We start from the raw sequence: 24,693 nt of genomic DNA on the forward strand, positions 1-24,693 counted from the left end.
TTACCACGCAACCATTACAACGCGGTATGGTTACATCGTGGTTTTTACAACGAAAGTCGTTACACCGACTCTCACTGGAGGGCGCTCTAGACTAAGGAATAGTGTGAATTACTATTCCAACACCTACCATACTGTACGTAGACTGGAGTTGGAATAGTAATTCACACTATTCCTAAATCCAGCGCCCTCCAACGCAAGTCGATGTAACGACTTGCGTTGTCAAAACCGCGATGTAACATACCGCGTTGTGATGGTACACGTTGTATCATCATACATCCATTCTCACATGCTCAATATTTTCACATCAGCACTCTTTGATTCATAGGATAGCATACATTTATGCCAGTATAGTGATGTGAAAATATTGAGCAAGCATGTGAGAATCGGTTTGTGCAATAGTCTGTTATGACACCTATTATTAGATTAATTGGCAATGCAGGAGATGCTGGGTCAGATGGCCTAACTCCAATATTATATAAGGAATACGTGAGCACCCTAACCCCACTTTTACTAGCAATAAACAATGAAGCAGTGGTTGATGAGATATTGCTTACACCACACTGGAAGTCATTATCATGGTGTAGCTGAAACATGTTACGCAATGCTGCTTGTTTTATTGGCAACTTAAGCGCCTTCATAAATCTTTGTTCATATTTTTGCAAATAGGTTGACACTTCTGATGCACATTATGGCGTTACCGGACCAGGCTAGATTTGTGAAGGACACTCGACAACCAACAATTTATATACAAGTTTGTGAACATGTTTCAGAAGGATTCTGATGTGCCCGCAGATGCAGCTATAGGGCCCGATTCTGATGCGGGTTGGAAAAGCTTCCCGACAAAATCAGTTGGGAAATAGTTTCCAACCCACTCGGATCGGGAGAGTCTGACCGGCGGAGTACGATGCATCCGGATGCTTCCAGATACGATTTGGTTGAACTCCCATTAACTTCAATGGGAGCATATGTTCCTAACCGCATCATAATTGGGCCCTCGGTCGGGAAAACACGTTCCCGATCTGATTTGGAAGGAGCAAATGCCATTAGGAGGCCTTCCTAACCGCATCAGAATCAGGCCCTAGATGAGAATGCTTTCCTAACCGCATCAGAATCAGGCCCTTTGTGAATGCTGAGAAGGGTGTTGACTGTATGGAGAGGACTTTGTGATTAAAGTGCTGTGCAGAATTTGTTTGGGCAGTTATTTGTCAACACTTGTGCAATGTTGTCCATGAAAGTCCACTAGTGAGAATTTGTAAAAAAAATAGCTGGGTGTCAGAATCTACTGAGATAATGAGAGGAATAAGGCTGGGAAATTCACACTCAAAAATCAGCGTCAATCTGGAAAATATGAAACTTTGTCCGATTGGGGAAATGTCTTGCCATTTCTGTTGTACTTTTATTTCTAAACAAATAGTCAAACCGCAGCATAATTAAATCCAGGCCCTTTCAAAAGAGCCAATTGTAAATTTATAGCAATGTTTTATGTTCTTCAGTATTAGCAGTGCAGTATCCTATATTCAATATAAGGTGTTTTAGTACCAACTTTTTGGGGGTTTCTCCCACTTTTGTCTCTAGTTGCACATGTGAGACTTTATAAATAGGAAGATCTTCAAGGGATTGGAGATGGGAAATTGTCATTCTAAAATGATATTTGTGTTAATAGTAGGATCCAGGTCATTTAACATTCCACTGAGTGTAAGCCCAGAGTTCAGCTTCTGTTATTATTGCTACAATAAGTGTTGGAGGTGAATGTGGTATGACAAAATGAAAGACTTTAATGCTAATTATTTTATTTGTTTTTTTTGTATAGTTGTTATGCTATGGATCTCTGCTTCCAAGAGTTTTGAAGGACACCAAAAGCAATTTGTACCTTAGGGTAGGGCCGAATTGAACTATAAAGCTGAAAGAAGTGCGAAACTTAACCTGGAGGTAGGCTTTTAGGTTACCTATGGTCTCACCAAAAAATATAAAGTTTGAAATTGATTGTGGCCTAGCATGATTTTTTTGTTAGAAATGTGGTTGCTAATCAACAACATACTTAGGTCACTTTTATGGGACGGAGTGAAACTGCAGTGGTGAGTTTTTGATGGAGGTATAGCGGTCCCGGGCCTAAGAGTTTACTACTGGGTGTCCCAGTTAGTGGTGGTGAATGACTAGGTATTTGGAGGGAGAAACAACCCAGCATACAGAGTTGACCACCAGGCCATGGGTGGAGGGGGTTACCCGGCACTTCTCTATAGGAGGGCAAAGAAAGGATCGCTCCCGGTCTATACCCAGACAGTGCTGTAAGCTTGGGAGGCAACTAACCGACATCTGGGGTGGAAAGACAAACTAACGGGGGAAACCCCACTGTAGGATAGAGACAGCTTGGGAGAGGTGAAGATACTGCGCAACCACACACGATGGCACACAATAGGAATAGAAAGGCTGGGAGATATTTGGAGACTGGCACACTGCTGTCGTTCTAGGAGTTGCAGTCTGAGTACAACCTAGGACTTGGGGGGATATTGAGATACATGCAATTAAGACACGCACTAAAATGCTACATACCAGAAGAGAAAACATATCGGATCACTCAGCTATGGAGTACTGGCTGCTTTTAGACCCTATGCCCATAAAGGCAGTTTCGCTAATCAGCAAAAAGATAATGAATAATTCCCCAGACATCCTTGCCCAGCTGAGAGAGACCTGAACAATAGATCTGGGCCCCTTAGAAGATGATGAATGGACCGAGGCACTGCAAAGTCCTAGAGAGATCGACATACATGCACAATTTTGCCTGATACAACTTCGTGCCCTGCACAGGTCGTACCTTTCCAGGGCAAGGATTCACAAAATGGGACCCAGCAAGTCGGCTGCATGCACTAGGGGATGTGGCAGAACAGGCTCTTTCTACCACATGCTCAGGGCCTGTCGAGTGACCCTCCCCGATCCCTACTTAATGGCGGCCGCTGCGGGGACAGGTGAGCAAGACCGCTGACTAATTGTCAGTGAAATTGCTCTCCCACCCTCGCAGCTCCACCATTGAATGAGGCCCTCCCGAGCCCTGCACTCTTGAGTGTTGCTGGTGTTCGAGGCCCTCCTCCACCCACAGGATCACCTGCGCCTCATCCCTGGTGGTCCAGTGGATCACTGTCTCCTTGTCTCACTCTGCTCTCACTCATTTTCTTTCTCCCTCAGTTTCTCTCTGTTCTGTACTTTCGCACTTTTTCTACCTTTTCTCCTTATTCCACTTATTTCCTTAGCCTCCTTGGTGGTCCAGTGGACCCCTGCTCTCCTTTGTCTCGCTTCGCTCTCCTCTCCATTTTTGACTTGTTTTTCTTCCTCCCTCTGTCTTTCTCTGTTCTGCACCTTTTGCACTTTTTCTACCTTCTTGGCTTAATCAATTTATTTCCTTGGCCTCCTTCTCTCTCCCTTTCCGTTCCTGCCCGTTTCCTTGCCCCGCCGCTGCTGCCCCCACGGCACCTCCCCCGGGGCACAGCCAGCGCGACCAATCCAGCTTCCCTTCCAGCTCACGCCTCCCAGCTGTCCAGCCTCCCTGACCCCTTGTTAATGGCGGCCGCTGCGCGGCCGCGCCAAAGGCAAGACCGTTCGCACCTGTCTGCGACCCGGTCGCGACCAGCGCAAGGGAACCCTGGATCTCTGCACCGCCAACGCTACAGCCCTGTAGCACTCCACGAATTCAACCCAGGCCGCGACAACAACTGCAAGCTAGCTTAGCCAGTCGACACCCACGGACCCTTCAGCTGTCACCGCTGCCGACAAACCTGCAGCACAGACCCAGCTCAACCCGACTGCAAGGACACACCCGAACCGAAGACCGTGCAATGCATCCTCCTCAATGTCCGATCCCTCCACAAACACGCCTCAGAAATCTGGGACAATCTCGACAGCACCACCCCAGACATAGCGTTCTTCACCGAAACCTGGACCAACACAGCCTCAGGACCGGACATCACCATAGCCATTCCCCAAGGATACAAGATCACCAGAAAGGATCACCACACTTGCCTGGGAGGAGGAATCGCCATCGTCCACAAATCCACCATCTGCCTGAGCACACTTCCCGACAAGCCCACAGATATGATGGAACATCTACACTTCAAGATACAGATTAACCCTACCACCACCCTCCGAGGAACCCTCAGCTACCGACCCCCTGGACCCCGCGGACTGTTCACCAACTCCATCAGGGACATCATCTCCCCGCATGCCATCGCATCCACCAACTACACCCTGCTGGGAGACCTCAACTTCCACATCGACAACCAACTGGACCCCAACACCACATCCCTCCTGGAAAACCTCCACAACATTGGACTTCACCAAATCATGACCGAACCCATGCACTCAGCAGGACACACCCTCGACCCCCTCTTCACAACAGGAAACTCCATCACCTTCAGCCACACCACCGAACTCCCATGGACTGACCACCGATGCGTCCATTTCACCTTCAGGACACCCACCATCCACAGACACCAGCACCTGCTCCCACGAAGAAACTGGACCAGAACCACCAACGACCAGCTCACCTCCTCATTCAGCAACTCCACCTCAACCATCGCGGAAAATGATGACCCCAACACAGCAGCCCAAGCACTGCACAGATGGATCGCCAAAAGCACCAACACCATTGCCCCCATCAATAAAAACAACAACACCCATGCCAAGAAAGCCAGATGGTTCACCAGCGAACTTCGAGAGTCCAGGCGCACCTGCCGCCACCTTGAAAAGGCCTGGAGGAACACCAAATCCCCAGAAGCCCACAACAACTTCAGAGCCGCTAACAACGCCCACCACCAACTCATCAGAAAAATTAGGAAAAAAGCCATTGAAGACAGAATCTCCACCCACACACACAACAGCAAAGAACTCTTCAACATCATCAAGGAGTTCACCCAACCCACCAGTGAATCGACCGATATCCCTCCCTCACAAGACCTCTGCAACAAACTCAGCACCTTCTTTCAACACAAAATCAAGAGTATCTACAACAACTTCGACGAACACAGCCCACACACGGAACCCCCACCAACCACCCCGACACCCTGAATGCCAATGATTGACAGATGGACAGCCCTCATCATCAAAGACACACTGAAGACAATGAAGTCAATCCACTCCGGGGCCTCCACAGACCTCTGCCTCCACCACATCTTCAACAGAGCCGCCGACACCATCGCACCCATGCTCCGCCACACCATCAACCGCTCCCTGGCAGCCGCCTCGTTCCCCGATGACTGGAAACATGGGGAGGTCAACCCCCTCCTGAAGAAATGCTTGGCAGACTCCACTGACCTCAATAACTACAGATCCATCTCCCTGCTCTCGTTCCCGGCGAAAGTCGTCGAGAAAGCCATCAACACCCAACTTGCCACATTTATCGAAGAGCACAACATCCTCAACTCCTCCCATTCTTGCTTTAGGAAAACCACAGTATGGAAACCGCCCTCCTCACCGCAACAGATGACATCCGTACCCTACTGGACAAAGGAGAAACAATAGCCCTCATCCTCCTTGACCTCTCAGCGGCATTTGACACAGTCTCCCACCACACCCTGATACGCAGACTTCACGAAGCAGGGATCCAGGACAAGGCCCTCGACTGGATCAGTTCCTTCCTCTCCGGCAGAACGCAGCGGGTCAGACTCCCCCACCTTCCTCTCGGACCCTACACCAACCACCTGCGAAGTCCCCCAGGGCTCCTCCCTCAGCCCAACACTCTTCAATGTCTACATGGCTCCGCTCGCCCCCATCGTCAGAACCTACGGACTCAACATTATGTCATATGCAGACGACAGCTGCCTATAACTAAACCCCAACAAGACAGAAGTACTCATCTTTGGCCCAAACCCCGATGCCTGGAACTACACCTGGTGGGCCCCCGCCCTCGGAAACCTGCCCACCCCCACGGACCATGCACGCAACCTGGGAATCATCCTGGACTCCGAGCTAAAAATGGACCGCCAGATCCACTCAGTCTCGGGCTCCTGCTTCCACACCCTCTGCCTCCTATGTAAGAACTTCAAATGGATCCCCCTCGAACACAGAAAGACCGTCACTCACGCCCTGGTCACCAGCAGACTCGACAACGGCAATCGCACTCTACGCCGGAATAAACAAAAACCTCACCGCAAGCTACAGAACATCCAGAATGCCGCCGAAAGACTGGTCCACAACCTGCCAAAACACTGCCACATCTCCCAGCATCTGCACACACTCCACTGGCTCCCCATCGAGGCAAGAGTCACCTTCAAGATGCTCACCCACGCACACAAAGCCCTCCACGACACCGGACCACTATACCTAAACAGCCAACTCAAATTCCACGCACCCCAAAGGACCCGACGATCAGCCCAGCTCTCTAACACCGTGGTACCACGCACCAGAAAAACCAGATCGGGAGGCGGGTCCTTCTCCTACATCACTGCCAAAGCCTGGAATGCCCTTACGCTCCACCTCAGACAGACAACATTGCTTCCCATCTTCGTAAGACACCTCAAAACCTGGCTCTTCGACGGACCCCCTCCTTGATGGACTGGAACCTGCACCCCCACCCCTAGCGCCTTGAGACCCTTACAGGTTAGTATTCACACTTAACAAATGCCTGATTGATTGATTGATTGATTGATTGATTGATTGATTGATCCAGGGTTTCTGGATCAAAGGGGTAGAGGTGAGGAAGCAGGTCACAGGACTGCTGATCCCACTAGAGGCTAAGTGGCTGTTATTGGGCATAACAGGGTAGGAGAAACGGCCCAAACATGCAAATATCTGGCTAAACAAAGTGGCAAGGGTGGCAACGTGCAATCTGGCTAGACTCTGGGGGGTGACCGGACCACCTACTAGCTGAACGGGAAACATATCGGGTACGAGGTTGCCCCCGCAAATTCCAAAAGATTTGAGGACCATGGATACAATACAGGGGAGTTAATGTAGAGGCTTGAGACGGAGGGCAGGATAAGGCAATGGGATCCCAGGGCACAAAAAAAAAAAAACGGGATCACAGGGCACGAAATAAAACAAACAATAGGTTGCTTCGCAATCCAGTACGGGCCTGGGGTTCATTCAACTCATTGCTACCCGGTGATACAGAGGCCCCCTGCATCCGTCCTACAATGATTTCTCCTGTACTGGGCTCATTACAACCTGCTGTTTACAAATAACTGCTAACTAAAAATAATTATAAAAAATATATATATGGTTGCTGGTATTATGTATGTTTGTTCAGCATAGGCTAAATACATTTCTTTTTTGTCAGAAAGGCTCTGCTGAAATATCCCGGTGCATTTTTTTATAATTCAATACAGATGGTTAGGCAAGGATTGGGCAGTTACATCAATTCTACTGTTCCTCTGGCCATGTCAACTTACAAGAATATATTGGTCAACTGATGCACACTATGAACCAATTCAAAAAGTTGTATGTGTGAAATTATTAGATAATAGAACATGGGAAGGGATAATCCTGTCCTTTATTTACAAGATTTGCAGGAGTGGAATGTTGTCCTTTTAAATGGGTTTTCAGTGCAAGTACATTTGGTCAGAGGGATGAGCTGTGTGAGTTCTGGGGCAGTGTTATCTGCAAAAGAATTGATGCATCCACACACATGTGAGCTTATGGGTGTTCATAAATTGTTTGCCATTAGTTTACCACCCTGAAAAAGGTCACAAATTCACTCCTTTAAACAGTAAGAGCGAATCCATTTTCAGGGTATGAAATAGGAAGGAATACCCTAAAAAATTAGGAGGGTGTAGAGGAAATAATTTCTCTATGAGGAACACATTTTCTACATGGGGAAAAAAAAGAAAATAATCAGTGCAAATTAATTTTAGCACAACATTCCTCCACATACAAATGTGACTTACCCAATAAACATAGCTATGCATTTGAATACTCATGTAAATCTACAACTATCACATATTTCTTCGGCTCTTTGATAAGTCAGAGAAAAGCAGACATTTGCTCAAAGCTTTAAAGTAACATGATAGATGCAAATTTCTGACTTTTTCAAAAGGTCTGTTACCACCAATGATAAGGAAGTCTGACATTTGCTCCAGTTAGTTATTCAAAAGACTACTCCTTCAAATTTGCAATAAGCACTGGTTTCCAGGAGAATCAGCTTTGCAACTCCAGCTCCTCGTCCCTTGTAAAAGATTTTCACTTTCGTAATTTTACATTAAAACTTGATGAGATCAAAATGAATGTGCATTCTTAATGCAAGCCATTTCCGGGTGTAAATTCTAATGTTGTAGCAGTCAATAATGGGAATAGTATTTCTATATTATTAAGAAGCATCGTAGAGCTGCACTGTAATGCAGTAAATGAGTAGAGAATAAGACAACACAATAACATGTCTAATACAGTACAATTTCAGGTATGATGTTATTGATGTGGGGGTTAGGTGGATAGATTAGGCAACAGGGTGTAAGGGAGGAGACAAGAGGATATGTGTCTGCAGTTTATCAATTGCATTGAGGTATTAGGTAATCACATGAAAGTGACACCCATTGCACCGATTACTGACACTAAAAAACAATTTCCTCACTCATTATTATGTCGGAGCATGTTCATGTTGCATGCAGGAGGTAGTTCAGTGATGCAAAGTAAAAGAACACCATACTTGACTTAGGGTGACCACCACCCTCCAAGTGCCACTGCTTACAATCCTGCACTTTTGTGCTATAGCCTAAAGCATTCTGTGGGTTGCAATCTTGTTTGCTTCTATTAAACTAGAACACCTGAAAACAATGATTCGAAGTTGAAAAGTTCAGTACTTGAGACAGTGCCCGTAATGACCCAGAAGGTGATGGTCCAACTAACTTCACTCAATTTTTGTTTACATACCTCGTTTGCCAAAGAAGCGTGCTTTCGGCTTTGATGGAGTTGATTTTGGTGTGGTTGGGGGTGTTCGAGAAGTACTGAGGGTGGACGACTGTAAGATAACAACACTAAGCATTAGAACTCTTAATAACCGAGATGTTAAGAAGAACCGTATTGGAAAAATTAGAATGGTGCTTGTTTAATACAAGGTTCAATACTTATGAGAAACGATTTAGAAATGTATAGTACATATAGATACATAAGATCTTACTGGTACACAATCACTGTAGAAATTGATTTATACGTTACTGAGAATGAAGGTACTTCCGTAGTTATGGCAATCAAATTGGATACCTTTAATCAATTCTGAGAGGGCATTGTATTAAAGAGACAAAAACAGACGTATCGAGAACTAGACACACTTGAAAAAAGAATAAAGGACATGGAAAATGTATGCAATACTGAGCAAAGTAACTATGGAGGCACTTAAGGTAGAGCACATGCAAATTTTAGATAGGTTGAAAAATTTGAATTATCATGACTGCATTATGCATAAACACATGGATGGGGATAACAGGAGGATTAACTGCCCAACTAGTGAAATGGGAATATTCTTATTGTCATAAACCCAATGAGTGGCATTGTATGTAACATTGTATGGACTCTGTGTGCTATCAACTAGGCTTTTCTTCAGTTCTATGAGGAACTCTACATTGATAGTGACTTCGATGAAATACATGAGAGACATTGCTTGAGCCATGAAGACAGAGAATCATTTGTGACCTCAATTACGCAGCATGAGATTAACGCAGCAATAACAGGAATATGGGTCTTTACAACAAATGCTTTAACAATGCATTCTATTACAACAAGGTCACTACAACGGCCGCGTTGTTTCCATGTGATTCACTACAAAACAAGTCGTTTCACCGACTTCCTGTAGGGGCTAGACTTAGGAATAGTATAATTTACTATTCCAACTCCAGCGTGTGCAACAGTAGGGAAAGTGTGGGAATAGTAAATTATACTATTCCTTGGGTTAGGGCACCCCCTACAGCAAGTTGTTGAAACGACTTGCGATGTAATGGATCACGTAGAAACAACGCGGTCATTGTAACAACAGCGTTGTATTGGAAGAGTGTTGTGAAAACAGTGTTGTAAATGCTGTTTTCCCAATAACAATCTCTTTGAACAAGAAAACACTTGGCACAGCAGATTCCGGGCAGAGTTTTACAAGACTATGCACAAAACATTAACACCAAAACTAGTAATGTTTTACAGTCACACATTTAATAGTCAGAGGTTACCAATGATGACCAGACAGACACTGAAAAGTCCTGATTTCTAAAAAGTGCGGTGATGACGTGGAGGGCCCATCAGGCTTTCGGACCCTTTCTGTGTTAAATATGGACTATGAAATTCAGATAAGAATCTTGCCACTCTGTTATTGGAACATGACGTATCTGGCCACCCAGGTCTAAATGGACTTGTTCCAGATAGATATAACTATATAAGGCAGTTGTTTCATGTGCTGGAACAGCAGCTATATAATGTCAAATCTTAAAGTAATAGCTATAGACCTACAAAAAGCTATTGACTCAGTCGGTTGGAAATACTCAAAACTTATTTCAAGTCATAGTGGGTTCCTAGAAAGAATTATTCGTTTTTTTTATATTGTATTCACAGCATAGTCCCGTAGTATGTACGGCCCCCATGATCCTTGAAACCTGAGTGTTATAAAAGACACAAGGCAAGGGTGTCCACTTCCTTGCCGGATTTTCGCTATTACTATTAACAGGGGTGGCTCTCACCCCACTGCTCTGAGCAGAAAAAAATGAAAATAAAAAAATAATTACTTTTTTATTATTGTTTTATTTATCTTTGCTATGGGAATGGGTTAGGGCGGGGCTGGGGTCGGACACTCTCAAAGTGTCATGACTGTTTGGGCGGCTGCCTTGGCCCAGCCAAACCGTCTCCTGCACTTAGCATGTTCCCCACCAGGCTGCATTATACAACTTGGTGGGGAACATGCCCAGGCTCTCAGGACCCATCTGAGTGCCAAACCACAGCGCTCAGACCAATCACAACACTGCATATCAGTGTTGTGATTGGCTTTGGGGAACCAATCACAATGCTGCATTGCAGTGTTGTAAGTGGCTTAGCGGAGCCTGGTGCTTCCTATTTCTGGACTTGCCATAAGAAAAGGAACATGGAGAGACGGCGGCCACGGAAAGGGAAGCGCTCTTTTTGGTGCTTTTAATTTTCTAAACCCCCCTCGCCCTCCCCCGTTCCATGCCTTCTGCTAATACAATGAGAGACTTTGGGATGGGAAAAGAAATTGTGATTTGAAGTATTCCTCCTTTAATATTGGTTTACACTGATAATCTACGTCTAAATTGGAATGTCAGGGGCTGGAAAACAAAGTAAAGAAATAAAAGACCATGAGGGAGTATCCGGCTAAAACCAAACTGGAGCAAGTATTGCAATTAGCCAATTTGCACAATCCACCAGCCCAAGAAACGGTGGCACATCTTACCTAGGAATGGATTCTTTTATATACTCAAGTATCCAAGTGTTCAGAGTCCCATCTCGAGTTATTGATGGCAACATGGAGAGAGCAATTACAGTGCGTTATGCAAAATTCTAGAACTCCTTTCCTCTTTGGTTGAATGGAAGGGTGGCACTGGCCAAAATGGTGACACTCCCTCACTTGCTTAATTATTCTGCAAACATCCCGGTTATCCCCACCTCCACAATTTTCAAATTCCTTTGAAGTCTGCTTATTTACTTTTTATGGTTAATTGTAGCATATATAGGGTAGCACTGAGCAAACTGGCCATGCCTCTGACTGATGTCTAGCAAAATGGATAATTAAAAATGGTATGCACGTTCTGAAGCCCAAGACACAAAACTGTCTCTTGCTGAGATTCCACTGAGAGACTTGCCAAGGGCAATGCTGGATTGCAAACTCAAGCCAACAAATAATACTGGTCTATGGAATGTTGCTCTTTATTGCTGGGGATGATGACTCTGAAGGCTAATAGTGACTGTACCCTATTCTCCCTCCATCGCTATATTTGATTTATCAGGCCACCCAAACCCTGAACGGGGTCAAAGTTTGAGAGGCTGGGGTTAGTTACAATACAAGATGTCTTCCACACAAACTCAGATTTCCAAGCCCTGGCTTGAAGGAAGGCTTAAATGAGGGCCAGTTATTGGCTTATGTTATGATGATCAACTACCTGAAGTACTTTTTTGGGCAAATTTGATCTGTAATTAAAAACCTTAAACTTTGCAGTTTTGTGTGTTCTAAAGAACCTATCTGAATCACGCAGATTGCATATAATATATAATCTCACAACTGCTAATTGTGCCAGATGTTGGAGAGAAGACATTAACACTTTCACATGCTATAGGAGTGTCCATCTAGGTAGGCATTCTGGACTGAGGTGACTCAAGAATTACAGAACATCTATGGCTGCACATATTTATGCAACACAGAAATCTCTTTACTTGGCCTTATTCTAGCTGCCAGAAATTTAAGGTTCCCACATGGTCTAATGACTTAGCCATGTTCATTGTAAAACGTTGTCTAATATTGAACGGGTGAAAGAAAATCTTCTAAACCTCCAACAACAGAGGACTGGGATGTGAATCTACTGAAATTGGCAAAATAAGAGTCAGGGGATTTATACTTGAAAGTAAAAAGGGGCAAAATATGCTGATGAAAAAGTGCAACCATGGGACTGTTTACAAGCCTAATTTACACAATCAATATCTTACACAGACTGTGACCAGTTGGTTTTTTCCTTATGGATCATTGTGCGTACTTGTGGCAGAGATCTGCTGCACTCCTTATACTCAGCTTTTTTAATGTATGTCTCATCCACCCAAATGGTTTATTGAGTGAATGTGTGAACCTTACTTGTACTACTAATAGCATCCAGCTGGTAACAGAGTAAAAAAGACTTGATATATATTCTACAGGAAGAAATTGAACCCAATGTTATTGAAGACTTAGTGACAACATGCAACTCCACACCTATAATCAATAAACCTTTTGGAAGGAAAATTAAACTGAAAAAACGAAAAGGATACTGAAGAAGTAAGAAATGAATTGATGAAAATGAATTATAAAACCCGGCATTTGGACTTGATTAAACAGTTATGCTTTACATTTTCAATCTAATAATTCATGCTCCAAATGTTTGGTGTTTTCAATATTAATATAAAAGACTTTTTAAAACTGTCGAGAACATAACAAGCTGCAGAATACCAAACTGATGTCATCAACAGGGACAAATAAGTGTGTTGTGTGGCCAAGATGGCAGACAGGACAGATGTGTGGTGAAGGAGCACCATACACCCGCCAGCATCCTGCACCATCTGAGACCCCCTCAGGCCACTCATGAGCGCTTCCCTGTCCCCTGCCAGGTGGTGGAGACCGGGCTGTGATGGTGAGGTGTGTCCCAACGGGCGTGGCAGCGCCCTTTGAAAGCACCGTAGCTGATTCATACCGTGGCTGAGAGGCAACTAGACATTGTAACCCGGTGTTTCCCCCTGGGAGGCCCCACCCGGAAACGACAGCCAGACGCTTATCAGTGGGTCCTGCCTGGTTGTGGCTTGGATGTGCAGCTCGACCTAGATCATTGGGCACCCCACAGAGTCCGACAGCTCAGTGCCTACCAACATTCCTCCTACACTCCTACCTGATGTTTGCCTTGACACATGACTGGGCAGTACGCTCATCCAGTGGAGGTTGTGGAGCTGACTTCCCTGGTTGTGGGGTTTATGTCCCAGACTGGGGGTCTTGCTATTTGATTAGAGTGCTACCGATCAACTTGGTGTGCTGGGGATTGCATACCCTGCACCGGTCCCTGTGTTTGCTCTGCTCTGCCACCCTCTGGTTGGTCGACCTTCCTAGTTGGAGAATACGTGAGTACTGCGTCTGTCGCTGCTGCAGTGGCCATTGAGCACCTAGCTCTGGGGGTGTGATCAATACTTTATACCTAACTGAGAGCCCGTCCTGCCATCATGGTTAAGCATCAGGGACTGAAGGAGTGACCGGAGGCTAGAAGGGGACGGGGCAACACACCTTCCACAGAGCACCTTGCCGCTAAGGGCCGGGGGAGCCCGTGAACTGTCTTATGGATCTCCTACAACAGAAAGGTTAAATGAACTTCTGGGGGCCATTAAGGACATTAAGGCCTTCTTAGAGCCGACCAAATCAAGTTAAGAGATATGGTGGAATTCAATGAGTCTGCACTGGCTGGCTTATACCTCTTGATGATAGACATGCAATCTCCACTGAAGGCCCACCAGACAGAGGTGATTGGGCCAACGACAATGAGGGCAGATCAAGGCGCAACAATGTTCACAAAGTTGGGCTCCTAGAATGGACAGAGGGCCTCAACATGGATATTTTCCTCGAGGACTGGCTGCTTAACACCATGCTTGACAGGCAGAGGTCCACTTTCTTCTCAGTGGGGGGTGCACATAGAGTGCCTGGCAGGCCACCCCCCCTAGGTCAGCTCTTCAATTATCATGACTGGGTGCATATAATACAGGCTGCACGTACAAAGGGGCCCTGGCAAGTGGAAAACAGTCCAGTGAACATACATCCGGATTACACAGTGATGTGCAATAACAGCATGGCTTCTTCATGTCAATCAAGCACCAACTTTGCCAAATGGGCCTACATTACTCCATGATGTTCCTGGCCCAACTGCGAGTCTTGGACTCTGGTACCACCCGTTTCTTCACACCCAAGGCCTGGGGGTGGCTGAAATCAAAAGGTGTGTCATAGCCACTGCGGGACATTGGTGGAAGGCATCAGGGGTGCTCCCCCCCACCTAGGTGGCAGTGCAATAGCTCACACAGGAGCAGACCGAAGGAGGAGCAACATGCAAGGGATTGGGCCTTGGCAGTGGCTGAACTAGAATCTCACTATAGCCACACCACGGACTCCCCTGATCCATCCTTGCCTTCAGTGGAAGGAGAGCAGACACACACCTTGGTTGACATTCCTCCTGAGTTCAGAACTGGCCCAGCTCTAACCTCAATGACTGCAGACCAAGTGATCTGAAAAAAGGCCTTATATCCCTTTGTTGTCATTGTTGTGGTCATGGTTGGCTATTCCCTGTGGAACCTGTGGGTCTCCTGTAGCTCCAGTGTGGCAGACAGGTCAGGATACCACCCTTTCTACACAACTGGAATTTCTGCCCCCTCAACCTTGGCAGACTTTGTTAGACTTGTGTACTGTTATAGTTTGTTCTTGGTCAGGGGCTTGTATTTGCTTCAACCTGGGAAGGGGAGTTGGGCTGATATTCCTGTATTTGTACTTGTTTTATTCCACTTATTGTCTGCAAATAATTGCAAGTGTATTGCTGGAGGGAGTTGGGTAAGGAAGTTGGAGGGGGTTTGGGGTTGGGTTGAGAGGAAGGGAGAGATTTGGTGATCCACTGATGGCAACAAGTGTTACTGATTCTCCCCCGTTTACAATTGTCTATCCTGGAATGTGCTGGGGATGGGGCCTCCTGCACAACTGCATCAAGTGTATTTGTACCCGAGGCGCAGGCAGTCATAGTGCATAACTCCAGGAAATGCACATGAGCTCAGTGGAGCTGTTGCACTTGCAGCACTGCTGGAGGGGTCAGGTGGTGGTGGGAACTGTTTACCCAGGGGGTGTTGATCTGGCTAGTGCCCATGTTGCCCTTTCAGATTGTGTGCCAGAGGAGGGACCCCGAGGGGTGGCATGGGGCAGTTGGACAGTGTTCCCATTCCTCTTGTGGCACTCTATGTCCCCAACATGGGCCAATCTCATTTCCTGGAGACCCTCTCACCAGTACGGCTTCATGATATAGATGCCGAGCCTTTTGGACGGGGGTTTAACTGTGTGCATGAAATCCATATGGACACGTCCAATCCCCGTCTCTGAGGCACGCAGGTGATCAGAAACATGCATCCCTTAACAGACTGGCATGCACAGTAGACTCCAGGATATCTGGTGCTCTTAAATTCACTGTTAGCAAGAATACTCTAATTTCTCTCCTGTCAATCAGCTCCACACTAGAATTGATCTCTTTCTGGGCAACCTCGAGCTGCTTCCCTTTGTCAGATTGGCTGAATATTTGGGCCGTACGTTATTGGACCACAGCCCTCTACTGATGGCATTGAGTTGAGGTAGGAATCGGACCCTGATTCCTACGTGGAGGCTGCCCACGTGCACTCCAAGGCAATGTGCTTCGCAATACTCTGGGTATGCACATTCTCCAGTACTTCGAACTTATTGAGGACACCGCATTTGATAGAGGGCTAGAGTGGAACATGTTTAAGGTGGTCATGCGTGGTCTCTGCATTAAGACCATATATGGTGTGAAAGCGATCATGCAGCTGGCGTTAACAGCGACAGAGGCTGAAATCAGTGTAGCTGAGATTCGTTTGGGGGCTGGAGGGAGGTTGGCAAGATGGAAGACCACAGGGCCCTGATGGAGAGACTGAGGAATATGCACTATGCACAATGTACCACTAAACAACATGCAGAGAGCAAAAAGGTGGGACATGTCTTGGTGTGGTTGCTGTGCACTGAGAGCAAGTGACCCTAGTTGACGGCCATTTGGCATCAATAGGTGACATCCTACTTAGATCAGTCATCCATTAACGCAGCTTGCTTCATTATTACAGCGCTCTTTACCAAGAGGAAGCTGTGGTTGAAGAACTAGCACTATCAGCAAACTTGACAGTCTACTGATTTCCTGCCTTGACCCCCTCCACTGCCGTGCCCTTGAAATTCTGTTGATTATGCCAAGGTCAGACTGGCACTGATTCGGATGGCACACAACAATACCCCAGGGACTGATGGACTCCCAGTGGAGTTTTACACAACATAACGGGCCACGGTTGCCCCGAATCTTTTGCAGTTGTTCCAAAAGTTTAAGTCAGGGGGCATCCTTTCACCGTCCCCGTGGGTGACACTGATTGTGGTACTCCCTAATCTAGATAAGGATTATTTGGAGATGCATTCCTATTGACCACTCTCACTACTCAACACAGACTGTAAGGTCCTGGGAAAGATTATTGCAAATTGCTTGCTGCTGCCAATTGTTAGTCTGGTGCACGTGGACCAGAACAGATCTATTCCTGGGTCGAACAAGTTCCACAAATCTCCGCCGGTTATTTTGCATCATGGGTGAGATCCCCCCTGCGTGGCCCTTTCATTTGACATTGAAAAGGCATTTAACTCTTTGGGTTGGCCTTATGTGGGCTGCTGCCACGCATTGGTCTGGGTCTGGAAACAGTAAGCTAGATAGATCTCAATACGGAATCGGTCACTATAGTGCGTACCGGTGGGGAAATCTCAGTGCCATTTAGGGCGCACAGGGGTGCACACCAAGGGTGTCTGCTTTCTCTTCTACTCTTCTCCCTAGCTCTGGAGTCGCTGGCGGGCCTATTCAGATATCAGGGCCCGCAGTGGGACATATGAAGGGCATCTCTAGGGAGTTTTGTTTGCTTTATGTGTATGACGTATTGATATTTCATGGGATTTTCATTGTGACTTGACTGGAGTAATGGTGGAACTTGATTTTGATAGGGCCTCGGGCCTGCAGCGGAATTAGTCTAAGCACTGTCTTTTCCTCCTTCCCGGAATCCCTGTGGAGGAGCCGGAGGATCCACACTACTTAGGTCTGCAATGGCAGTTTGACACCTTTTATTACATTGAAATTAATGTTTACCATGCCAAGCAGGATTTGGTGAACAGCAATCTAGGTAAGGCCCTGGCAATGGTGTGCCACTTGCTAACGTTTTGGAATACTCTGCCTTGCTCTCCAATGGGTAGGCTGTACATTGAGAAGATGTTGGTATTACCTTGGCTGCTTTACCACTTTTTGGCACTGCCTGTCTCCCTGCCCCAGCACTTCTTTAGAGACCTGAACTAGTTTCTTACCACCTTACCCAGAATATAAAGAGCGGCCTTGCAAAAGCTGTTTGCCTCTCGGGAGAAGGGGGGTTTACGCGTCACACATTAGGAACTGTACTACGCAGCTGCACAATTGCAATTTCCTATGCTGTGGCTTGCAGAGGGGTCCTACTCCCGAACGGACTTGCATTGTCCTAAATTTGGTCAGACAGGACATTCTGGGCTAGCTTATGGGCCCTCGGTGAGATACGTGGAGGACCCCTGGCCAGGGTGGCTAAATACTGTTAAGATAGATATGTGGTCAAACATCTCGGCCCTGTCCGGTATGCCTCCTCCTTGCCTCTGTTGGTATGCCTAGCGTTTTACAAGACTGAGGACTGCAACGGCACGGACAAGTGGGCAGGTGGATGCAGGCATCCTCACACTGCGGGACCAGTATAAACACAAACTTCTGACACCCTTTCAGGGCTTTAGAAGAAGATACAAGATTCACGAAGGCCAGTTTTTGACATACAATGCGTTCTTAGCAACAAAAGCCCTAAGGGATAAATGAGCTTAATCTATTGGTCAGGAGTTGACGGAGCGCTGGAACAAGTAAGGGGTGTCTCTAGGAACTCCTGCCTGAAATACACATTCAATTTAACTATGTCCACCAGACATTCCTGACTCTGGCACGTCTCCAGCGTATCTCCATCGTGTCTTACTGAGATGCCCAGGAGCCCCTGCATCGAAGTGAATTTCTTTCATATGGTGTGGGACTGTACGGAGATTGCCCGCTTCTGGGGGAGGCTGATCAGAACCTCTCCAAGCTTAAGGGCCATCCACTGCAGTGTGATCCGCTTCCTTGCCTATTGGGACTGACCACCCAAACTTGCAAGAATAAGTACGCTGTTAGGTTCATCAACTTGGCATTCATTCTACGAAAGTGCTGTATAGCCGTGGCTTCGAAATACGCTGTAGAGCCTTTGATGACTCTGGTTGAAAGATCTTCTTGAATGGGCAACTGCTGAGACAACAACATGGAGGTCACTACCCTTAACACAGGGTAGGGTTTCATCTCTGGACACTTGGGATGTTTACATTAGGCCTGGGCAAAAATTTCGTTCCGGTCGCGGAAATTGCGATAATTTGACATTTTTGCGTTCCGCGGAGAGCGTGAAAATGTCAAAAATTCCGGTTTCCGCAGCTTGGCGATAATTTGTTTCTTGCTCGCGCTGTAAAATGATACATTCTCGCGCGCGCGCGATCGCCTTACCTGAATCCCTGCGTTCGCCGACAAGTTTTCTTGATCCGGTCGCGTTCTCCATGAGATGTTGTATTGTTTTTAGCCATTTGCGCTGTCTCGCGACAGTTCGCGCCCGCAGTGACGTCATGCGTCGCGCGATCACGTCTTTCTTCTCGCGATCATGCACCGCGAGAACAACTCAAAACAAGATGGCCGCGCCCGCAAGCAGCCACATGGGTAAGTTGGCGACCCGCAACCATGCAGAAAATCGCGCGAACATGCCGGAAAAAAACTTCCGCATCTTCGCGATATTTCTGCTTGTTTGCGATAATTTTAAACATTCTCGCGATAATTTGCAAAGGTTAATTCCGCAAATTCCGCCCACCCCTAGTTTACATAGAGGAATTGTCAGCCAAAATGCACGAGAGACCTCCCTGAGGAGATAGGGGTTCATCTGTAAGCTGCACCTGGCCTTTAAGGGTAGGTATGGCGGCCATCTCTGCGTATTTTTACCCTTCCTAGACTTTAGGTCTCGGGGAGGTCTCCTATCCCCATTGCTGCTCACGTACGTTTCCAAAGGTACTACCAAAGGCGTTTGATCACCTTTCGTACCTCCCTCCCTCCCTCAGAAAACTGCTGACAGATTGTCCATCCTGCTTTCTTCGCCATCATCGCCTGACATCTAGCACACTACTGCACCTACACCAGGTGCCTTGAGAGGCACGCTCGCCTTCACAGACATTTCTTCCCTTCTGTTTACGTTATTCCATTACAGCTCCTTCCTGGGGTCGCTGACTGTCTCACTGTGCAGTTCCTTTCTTCCCTTATGCCATTGGCTTTGTCCGAGATGGTGAATGAAAGTGCTGTTCATTGGTTGCAAACGATGTCCTGCTGAGTACAGTCTGTACCGACCCATCATCAATAGCGTAATAATGTTAAGCACTGCAAACTTAGAGATGGATTCTTGACCATATACCATAATGTACTTCGTTCTGCTTATATGACCATGTTGACGTATTTCATTCTTGTGCTGAACATGGTATCTATGCCTGTCTTTTAGAGAAAATCAATAAAGAGCTACTAGGGGGGAAAAATCAACAGACACAAATAACTTGCTGCAGAGGGTGAATCTATTATTATCCATGATTTGCAAATAACCAAACATGTCTGATCACAAGTGCATTATATGTGGAAACTATCTCCTGCACTCAGGATACTGTACAGCGCTACCAAACATAGGACACAACTGTGTCTGTTTTTGTCTGTGTGGAGGAGTCCAAACTATGCCAAGCATTCTTACAAACCTTTTTTGTCATCAAGACCAGAAACAGAAACTGGATTCTTTGTATTCTAACCTAAGACCTTCAAATTCAGGTATCCTTCCCTGTGAGGGGGTGTCCTCTCTGATTCTGAACTGGGTTTTGAGATGGGCATAGGTGGCATTAACGTTCTGTTCCTTATTATTTCTTCATTATTCTCTATTATTTTACCTAAACATTTGGGATTAATTTGCCCTTTCTTTGTGTTCTGAGCAGGAAGTAGGAGGGGGTTTATTTCTCCCAAACCTAAAACTGATTAGACAATATTTCCCTAATTTCTATTAATGTCAGGCACCTTGGATAGAGTATCAGCTTTTAAATATTGACACCACCTATTTAAAGGTGGTTGCTGTACCAATTACCCAATCCAGCACGAAGGACCTGGCATCTGTTCTCAGACGTATCTTCTATACTTAATGGGAGCTCTTGAACTTGTGTAGTCACATGAGGTAAATTTACATTCTTAATGCCATTCCTAATCTCATGTGAAAAGATGGTGTACGCTGGTGAACGCTAACATGCCAGGTCTTAAAAAAGGGATCTATCTAACTGGCAGCTCTTATAGTGGAAGTCAAGGGCTTCCTTTTTAACACCCGTTTAGTTGCTGCCTATATAGTGGAGTCATTGTACTTTATTGACTCCTATAACATTGACTTAATTTTACTTACTGAAATAGGGCTTCACAATACTTTTAATCCAGATTTAAACATTGACATTCCCCCTGGTTACAGTATCATACGAAGCAACTGTTCGAATAAAAAAGTTGGCGCAATTATTTTTAAATGTACTTAAAGGTTTCCATTTTAGCTGATAGCTTACAAATCTTTATTTTTAAAATGTATTTTGATGCCCAGACTTTTTTTTAAAAAAGAGTACTTTTATTCCAGCCTTCCTGGCCTCTCTACTGAGTTTGGTCAGGAACTTGCAAATATCATCCCTTCTTATGTTTTAAAAATCTCTAACTTTGCAGTGCTTGGAGACTAGGTACAGGAGTCTACTCATTTAGAAACAGTCTTATCTCAATTCATTAGCTCTCTTGGGCTTTATTCAAAAAGTGGACCAAGCACAAATATTGCTGCCCACACACATGATGCATTATTTGCATCAGAAGTCCCCTATAGATCTATCAGCTGCTTCCTATAGGAGGGTCAGGAGATTATGCTGTTCTTTTTTCATTCTCCTTTATTCTACCACTCATGTATTTGACAACACATCTAAGTAGTTCATTACACTTTCCAGATCCTGGTCTAAGATGACTGAATATCCCTTTTGCTTCGTTCTTACATCTTTGATCTACTCTTCCATCTTAGATGCTATGTGGGATGGGTATTCCCAGACGTGGGACCCGTGCTCACTACGCCACTGGAGTCACGCTATCCTGGCTGATGACGGCTGATAGCCAGAAACCGGTCCTAGGATGCTTGATTCCGGTCCAGGGAAGACATGGCTTGGCAGTTCGGGCTGGACTGTTCCCATGAGGCACAGGGTCAAGACTGATTTGCATATGGCCATGTCTAAACTGGGGTGGTGTAGTGGGCAAAAGAACGATGGATTTAACCCAGATCTCTTGACTGGGGGAGAATGTATGCATTGTCAGCATTCCGTCCATCATTTGTTTGTTGTAACGCTTTTCGCCCTAAGTGGGATGGGTATTCCCAGACGTGGGACCCGTGCTCACTACGCCACTGGAGTCACGCTATCCTGGCTGATGACGGCTGATAGCCAGAAACCGGTCCTAGGATGCTTGATTCCGGTCCAGGGAAGACATGGCTTGGCAGTTCGGGCTGGACTGTTCCCATGAGGCACAGGGTCAAGACTGATTTGCATATGGCCATGTCTAAACTGGGGTGGTGTAGTGGGCAAAAGAACGATGGATTTAACCCAGATCTCTTGACTGGGGGAGAATGTATGCATTGTCAGCATTCCGTCCATCATTTGTTTGTTGTAACGCTTTTCGCCCTAAGTGGGATGGGTATTCCCAGACGTGGGACCCGTGCTCACTACGCCACTGGAGTCACGCTATCCTGGCTGATGACGGCTGATAGCCAGAAACCGGTCCTAGGATGCTTTATTCCGGTCCAGGGAAGACATGGCTTGGCAGTTCGGGCTGGACTGTTCCCATGAGGCACAGGGTCAAGACTGATTTGCATATGGCCATGTCTAAACTGGGGTGGTGTAGTGGGCAAAAGAACGATGGATTTAACCCAGATCTCTTGACTGGGGGAGAATGTATGCATTGTCAGCATTCCGTCCATCATTTGTTTGTTGTAACGCTTTTCGCCCTAAGTGGGATGGGTATTCCCAGACGTGGGACCCGTGCTCACTACGCCACTGGAGTCACGCTATCCTGGCTGATGACGGCTGATAGCCAGAAACCGGTCCTAGGATGCTTGATTCCGGTCCAGGGAAGACATGGCTTGGCAGTTCGGGCTGGACTGTTCCCATGAGGCACAGGGTCAAGACTGATTTGCATATGGCCATGTCTAAACTGGGGTGGTGTAGTGGGCAAAAGAACGATGGATTTAACCCAGATCTCTTGACTGGGGGAGAATGTATGCATTGTCAGCATTCCGTCCATCATTTGTTTGTTGTAACGCTTTTCGCCCTAAGTGGGATGGGTATTCCCAGACGTGGGACCCGTGCTCACTACGCCACTGGAGTCACGCTATCCTGGCTGATGACGGCTGATAGCCAGAAACCGGTCCTAGGATGCTTGATTCCGGTCCAGGGAAGACATGGCTTGGCAGTTCGGGCTGGACTGTTCCCATGAGGCACAGGGTCAAGACTGATTTGCATATGGCCATGTCTAAACTGGGGTGGTGTAGTGGGCAAAAGAACGATGGATTTAACCCAGATCTCTTGACTGGGGGAGAATGTATGCATTGTCAGCATTCCGTCCATCATTTGTTTGTTGTAACGCTTTTCGCCCTAAGTGGGATGGGTATTCCCAGACGTGGGACCCGTGCTCACTACGCCACTGGAGTCACGCTATCCTGGCTGATGACGGCTGATAGCCAGAAACCGGTCCTAGGATGCTTGATTCCGGTCCAGGGAAGACATGGCTTGGCAGTTCGGGCTGGACTGTTCCCATGAGGCACAGGGTCAAGACTGATTTGCATATGGCCATGTCTAAACTGGGGTGGTGTAGTGGGCAAAAGAACGATGGATTTAACCCAGATCTCTTGACTGGGGGAGAATGTATGCATTGTCAGCATTCCGTCCATCATTTGTTTGTTGTAACGCTTTTCGCCCTAAGTGGGATGGGTATTCCCAGACGTGGGACCCGTGCTCACTACGCCACTGGAGTCACGCTATCCTGGCTGATGATGGCTGATAGCCAGAAACCGGTCCTAGGATGCTTGATTCCGGTCCAGGGAAGACATGGCTTGGCAGTTCGGGCTGGACTGTTCCCATGAGGCACAGGGTCAAGACTGATTTGCATATGGCCATGTCTAAACTGGGGTGGTGTAGTGGGCAAAAGAACGATGGATTTAACCCAGATCTCTTGACTGGGGGAGAATGTATGCATTGTCAGCATTCCGTCCATCATTTGTTTGTTGTAACGCTTTTCGCCCTAAGTGGGATGGGTATTCCCAGACGTGGGACCCGTGCTCACTACGCCACTGGAGTCACGCTATCCTGGCTGATGACGGCTGATAGCCAGAAACCGGTCCTAGGATGCTTGATTCCGGTCCAGGGAAGACATGGCTTGGCAGTTCGGGCTGGACTGTTCCCATGAGGCACAGGGTCAAGACTGATTTGCATATGGCCATGTCTAAACTGGGGTGGTGTAGTGGGCAAAAGAACGATGGATTTAACCCAGATCTTTTGACTGGGGGAGAATGTATGCATTGTCAGCATTCCGTCCATCATTTGTTTGTTGTAACGCTTTTCGCCCTAAGTGGGATGGGTATTCCCAGACGTGGGACCCGTGCTCACTACGCCACTGGAGTCACGCTATCCTGGCTGATGACGGCTGATAGCCAGAAACCGGTCCTAGGATGCTTGATTCCGGTCCAGGGAAGACATGGCTTGGCAGTTCGGGCTGGACTGTTCCCATGAGGCACAGGGTCAAGACTGATTTGCATATGGCCATGTCTAAACTGGGGTGGTGTAGTGGGCAAAAGAACGATGGATTTAACCCAGATCTCTTGACTGGGGGAGAATGTATGCATTGTCAGCATTCCGTCCATCATTTGTTTGTTGTAACGCTTTTCGCCCTAAGTGGGATGGGTATTCCCAGACGTGGGACCCGTGCTCACTACGCCACTGGAGTCACGCTATCCTGGCTGATGACGGCTGATAGCCAGAAACCGGTCCTAGGATGCTTGATTCCGGTCCAGGGAAGACATGGCTTGGCAGTTCGGGCTGGACTGTTCCCATGAGGCACAGGGTCAAGACTGATT

General features: G+C 46.7%; 1 protein-coding gene across 2 annotated transcripts in view; it reads right to left on the reverse strand.

Moving 5' to 3' along the window:
* The window catches only part of LOC146816680 (adhesion G protein-coupled receptor F5-like), an 873,687-nt gene that overhangs the window by 11,975 nt on the left and 837,019 nt on the right, over positions 1-24,693 (reverse strand). For both annotated transcript variants that reach the window (XM_085610573.1, XM_085610572.1), the window contains exon 20: positions 8,851-8,938. In XM_085610573.1, the coding sequence (XP_085466699.1) occupies positions 8,851-8,938 (88 nt within the window). The remainder of the gene's footprint in view (positions 1-8,850; positions 8,939-24,693) is intronic.

The sequence above is a fragment of the Triturus cristatus genome, chromosome 6 (genome assembly GCF_964204655.1).
Source record: "Triturus cristatus chromosome 6, aTriCri1.1, whole genome shotgun sequence".
NCBI classification, from domain to species: Eukaryota; Metazoa; Chordata; class Amphibia; order Caudata; family Salamandridae; genus Triturus; species Triturus cristatus.